Source organism: Etheostoma spectabile, chromosome 14 (assembly GCF_008692095.1).
Source record: "Etheostoma spectabile isolate EspeVRDwgs_2016 chromosome 14, UIUC_Espe_1.0, whole genome shotgun sequence".
NCBI classification, from domain to species: Eukaryota; Metazoa; Chordata; class Actinopteri; order Perciformes; family Percidae; genus Etheostoma; species Etheostoma spectabile.
Window position 1 is genome coordinate 18,265,678 of NC_045746.1, and position 6,000 is coordinate 18,271,677.

At 42.3% G+C, this 6,000-nt stretch overlaps 1 protein-coding gene across 2 annotated transcripts in view; it reads left to right on the forward strand.

Moving 5' to 3' along the window:
- Window positions 1-6,000, forward strand: part of nfatc1 (nuclear factor of activated T cells 1) — a 39,871-nt gene that overhangs the window by 21,518 nt on the left and 12,353 nt on the right. For both annotated transcript variants that reach the window (XM_032535731.1, XM_032535732.1), the window contains exons 7-8: window positions 1,498-1,553; window positions 4,436-4,568. In XM_032535731.1, the coding sequence (XP_032391622.1) occupies window positions 1,498-1,553; window positions 4,436-4,568 (189 nt within the window). The remainder of the gene's footprint in view (window positions 1-1,497; window positions 1,554-4,435; window positions 4,569-6,000) is intronic.

Genomic DNA, 6,000 nt, shown 5'->3' on the forward strand with positions numbered 1-6,000 from the left:
CTGTCAATATCATATTTTGAAGCCTTTGTCTGTGGGTGCTCATTGAAATACTCAGTCTAGCATATCATGCTCACAGAGGTCTGCTGAAAATCGTGCCTTAAAGTAGGATACTGAGACCACAGCTGTGCCCCAATTATCAGCAGGTGCACTGGAAAAGTGACCAAATTAAATATTTTCTAAAAGGAGTCTGTGAGCATTTCCCAAAAAGTGATTGTACGTGAGTTTGAGAACACGCCTCCAGAATAAACAGCTCAGTGTCCAGGTCTGCCTCACCTCCTTCCTTTGTCTCTTGTGTTTTTATTGGTTACTGACTCTCTGCCCCAAATTTCAGAGATCTGGCTACACAACTTTTATTTGTTTTGTCCTTTGGGGGCATACGGTTCATACTCTCTAAGGTGATAGACGTTATGTAACTTCTTCCTGGAAAGCAGCAGCTTAAACTCTCCACAACTGACAGACAGTGTGGGAAAATCAAGGAAAGAGAAACAGGTTTCCAGTGTCTTCTCAGACATAATAGAAGCTGGCAGTGCCAAGCTGCACCTCCTCCATCACTGCCACCTCACAACTCCGCGGCACACAAATGAGCGCCCCCCCCCATCCATCTGCACCGTGCTGTCTGCTCAATTCAAAAGCTCCACTTATCAAACTGCAGACAGCCCGTTGAGCAACACGGCACATATCTCAGTTAGTTTTCTTCAAGACATTTTGGCCACGGCTGACCTTTTTTTCTTTAAACTGCAGTTTCCTTTCCACGTAAAGTCATTTTCACAGTCCTTTTTAGGACCTCGTTAATGAGTCGGGAGTCTGAAGAAATTGCAATGGTTTCCTTCTCTGTCTTTAAAATTGGTAACAAATATAGTTTTACTGACACCTCCATGGGCAGAATGATACATCAAACTTGCTTTTTTACGCAGGCCTGTATTTTCCGATAGCTCTCATGATGCCTCTTTTTTTTTTTTTTATTGCCTGATGGGAAGACCTCTTTGTTGTGGCAACTTAAAGGAGAAAAAAAACATTAGCGGAAAAAGAGCAAACACTATTTAACAATCATTATATGGGGATAGCAGAAAGATTCCTATGAAAACACGAGAAATGAGAAGTTTGAAAGATGAGGTTAGTTGTCTGTTTCCAGTCGTTGTGTAATAATGAGCCCACCAGCTGCTGGAGCATGTTGGGATTCCACATAGTGATAAAGTCAAGGTTTCTCTCATCCACCAAAGACGCCGCTCATCTCTTTGGTATGACTCTGGGTTTTTTTTTTAGGATTGTATCAGATTTCTCTCTCTTTCTCTCTCTCTGTGTCTCTTTTTGTCTCAGGTTTGTTAGACTATGAGCTCATGAGTGGCGAGTCAGACGGTATGACCTGTAGCTGTTATATATGTCACTTATGTAACACATAATAACAATGCTTATGCCATTTCTTAATTTCTGTTGGAAGCCAAGTAAATGGATTGTTTTCCCATTTGTCAATACAAAACTCTTTTTCTTTTCTTTCAGATGGTCACCACCTCTGGGAGACTGAGGCCAAGGTTGACAGAGACACCTCAAAGCCTGTAAGTGATACATGTGATGCTCTTATCATGACCAATCCGCTCTCATTCAAGCAGCTATTCTCAATCATTTAACAAAACTAAGTGGCAAAACAGTTTCAATCTTACTGTAAAAAAACTAGATGGTGTCTCAATCAAGTGAGCTGAAAGTAAATTGAGCTCCACTCAGCCTGTCGCCCACCTCATTCAGCACTCTACTTTCAAGGGTGAGTTCACTCTTAATGCCCCCACAAATGTTTCAAATATTACCTCAATTACTACTTACCATTACCTTACATACAGTACCTTTGGACAGAGCCAGACTATCTGGTTCCCCCTGTCTTTTATGCTAAGCTAAGCTAATCGGCTGGCTGGCTGTTCTACATATTTACTATACAGACATGAGAGTGGTTTCTATATTCTCATCTAACTCTCGGCAAGAAAGCATATAAGCACATTTTCCCATGCATTACTAACAGAAAGAGAGAGAGAGAGAGAGAGATGTAGTTTGGGGTCTGGGAGATAGACGAGGGGATTAGAGGGTGTCTATATGTGAGGCAGTGCACCTGCTCTCTGTGCCTTCCCATTGCAAAACACACACACACACACACACACACACACACTGCTGGGACACATCTGTCTGCTTGAATAGACAAAGGGCCTCCCTCCTTCCCCTCTCAGCCCAGTCTGCTGGATTGGTCCCATTTTAAACACTGACGCTGCCTTGGCCAGGTTTAACCTCTGCTGCTCCAGCTCAACACAGACCAAACCACAAGTTCTAATACCTCAGAATACCTCAGCGCCTCCGTCACCCGCACAGACTGACCTCCCCAAGAGGGAGGTTAATTTGGGAGAAGAGGGATGATTCAGTTTTAATTTTAAGGATTATTTTCAATTAGATGCATCAGATTACTCACATAAACTGGCCATGAAGCGATCACTCGTGGAGTCCAAGAATACTCCTCCATGCTCCATTTTGTCCCATTTTATCTTCCTCCCTCCATGTGAGAGATATTACTTTTGTCAGGTAAAAACATGTCAGCGCTTGCTTTGGTGATTTTCATGCTTTTTACACCAATTGAAGTTCAATTCTGTCCCCAGCGGGTTGTGACGATTTTACAAAACAGCTCGTGTGCACATAAAACTTTCAAAAGTGAATTTCCCTCAAGCATGTTTTGGATACAAAATGGAGCCTGTTTTTATGCATATGTGTTTAAATCACTGCATTGGACAGCAGCAAATGAAATGCTGCAAATATTCCAAATAAACCTGGACACAATTACAGTTTACGCAGTGCAAATGGTGAACCATTTCCAGAGTTTTTATCAGCTAATTCTCTGAAGGACAGATGGATTGTGTTGAATTAGAGAAGTTGAAAAGTCTCGTCTGGCTTCACTTGACTTTACGACTGTAGTGATTAAATATAACGTGTGTCAGCTCTCACCTGTATAGTCAGGGCCAGCCGTCCTCTGAAACACAGTTTTGTAGACAGATGATTTCCTCCCTTGCTACTGAGCGGCACCTCCAACACACTTAGACACATACACTGCATATACTTGAACATATATAAATACATACAGCGTATGATTTGTGAAAAAAGCAGAGGGGCAAACAAAACATGCAAGAATTCAATCCCCCTTGCAATACCATGGATAAAGTGCCACTCAGCCGGGCATTTAACACTTAAATATGCACTTCAATATTCAATAGAATATAGAGCGCTTTCAAGCTGGAGAGCGTGAGAGCTCGCTTTGTGGCAAAAACAAAATACTTTCACCCAGGAAACATTTGTTAGTTCCTTGGGAATGTCTTAATCCAAACCACGATCTTTTCCCCGAACTTAACTAGTCGTTTTGTTGCCTACAACAAACTGTCATCGCAACTGTCATATACAGTACATATATTCACAAAGAGCAGAAAATTACACATATGTTGCTGATGAACGTCATCACTCTTGACCTTCGCTCTCTCCTTAGACAGCCAGAAACTCTGCTGGGGAAATAAATTATCTGGACAGTCCCGAGTTGAATTTATCCACTGTGCTAACAACCATGGCTCCTCACAACCTTACTTCATGGTCTCTTTGTTGCTCCTTTATGTGGGATTAGATCCAGAATTTCAGATTTTATTTGAAGATACAAAAAGGGTCAAATGAACAAAGCATTAGATCAAATTAAGTTAAAGCCAAAACAGGATACAATGTAAGTTGAGGAAAGCATGCAGTAATGGCGTTTTTTCCATTAATGGTACCTGCTTAACTCGCCTTACCTCGGCTCGACTCGACCGCGGTGCCCTGTCCTCCTTTTCCATTGCGGATTAGAACCGCCTCGTGCGTGATGCGAGTCGTGGCTGGTCGTCATAGCAGGAAACTGTGACCGGCAGACACACACACAGAACGTTGAAGGTGTGTTGTTGTTGATTCTCGGCGTGTTGCCATAGCCAGAAGGTAAATTAGTTTCTCGTGAACGTGAAGGCAGCGAAAAACAAAAACAAAACGTTGGATAAATTATTTGCCGGTAAACACTGTGGGTTTGTTCCGTCCGTCACTAGCAATGATGACGCAGTGATTAGTGACGATTCTCTTCGACCAATCAGTAGTCTGCAGGTTTTCACGTCACCTTTTGGTATCACCTCAGCTCGCTTGGAACCTCGACTGAGGTATTACTACAAAACGTACCTGTTAGCATGGACCAGGGACATTTTTTCGTAATGGAAAACCAAAAAAGGCGAGTAGCGTTGAGGCGAGTGGAGTAGATTACATGCAGTGGAAAAACGCCATAAGTAAAGAAATGACTATACCATGAATCAAAAAAGAAAGCTTTATGCCATGCAATAACTTAAGACTTATCTCTTTCTTTGTAGTTATGTCTAAGAATGCATTTGTTAACTTATTTTCTTTGTTGTAGAATTCGCTACTTGTTGAAATCCCTCCCTATCGGAACCAAAGACTCTCCACGCCGGTCCATGTGAACTTCTACGTCTGCAATGGCAAGAGGAAAAGAAGCCAGTATCAGCGCTTCACCTACGTCCCTGCTAGTGGTAAAGCTCTCTTCCTCTTACACATTTACTACTTCTTAACTAGAATTAATTGTACAGTTTTTCCCCTGTCTGCCTGACTAATTTTTTGATGAAATTGCACAATTCATACAAGACATTTTGAACTTCCCCTCATTGTGATGTCACAACTGGGATAAAGAAATATAATCATAAATGATGTACCACACAGCCTCTTGCAGTAGAGCTTGGTGTCGGGCTGATATTTGGTGAATAAAACCAGAGTCACCACAGAGCTTCATTTGTCACCAAAATAAGAGAATACCCCTACGCCCCCCACCCCCCGCACATTGTTGCTTATTTTGCGGGGTTTCTTTTTTACTTTCCTATCATCACCGCACCACTCTCAGTCTACCCTCTGCCTTTCATATTCCAGACTAATTAGAAACAGTGTTTCACATCTGAAGACGAGAACAAACAGTTTGTATTCCCCCTTGTCTGGTGCTTTGCTAGGGAGGAACAAAGCAAAGCTGTTATTCCTTCATTGTAAAAAAAAAAAAAAAAAGTAAATCTATAAAATCTGTTCTTTCCGTACCTGTACACTGCAGCGGCAGGGAAAGGAGCATGGGAAACGTATGGTATTTGAATAGAGAACGTGTTGCCAAGCTGAATATAAACACTGACCCACCAACTGAAATGTAAAAACCACTGCTAATTGCGCTCCTGGCTTGGAGCGAAAATCCAGTGGGTGGTTCAAAGCTGCGATTCAAGTGAACTGGCCCAGCCCTGTACGTGGGCGACGGAGTGTCTTGCTGTGAAAGTGGAGCATTGTCCTCAGGATGCAGAGAGTGTAGGGGAGGGTAGAGACCGCACGACGGCTCGTCTGGTCAGTGTCTCCTCAAGGGTGAGCCTGTAAAGGAAACGAGCCAGCCGGGTTAATATGATCTGCCAGACTTCAAGAAAAGGAGAAAGTGAAAAAAAGTTCAAAACAAATGGGCAGAGTGAAAACGCAGCTAGAAAGAAATATAAAAGTCTACATTTTATTGTTGTAATAATTAGTCACTTCAGCTTTTTTTGCAGCAGCAGGTGTTGCAACAGCTCGCATAAAAACAACAGATTTATTTTGGGACATACAGTACACACGGCTGATTTTCACATTTCGGAAACCCAGGGGCACGCTCCCTTTTTGTGGCGACACAAAACTTGTGCACTTCTTCTGTGCCCTTTCTGTGCATATGCGTCTGCCTATCCTTTATATGCAGACAGACCCACTTCCTCCAAACAGGCCCAAAATAGGGCTGCATGTGCTATTTTAGTGCTGCGGTTGGTATAACCCATCTCATCGCAGTTCCTCTTTTACAGTTGTTGACAGTGGAAGCTTAGATTAGACAAGACACGTCTTAGTTTCACTCATTTTAGTCTAATTAGACACTCATTTATCCTGGCACACTGTTGTAAGTTTAAAAAAATATCATTT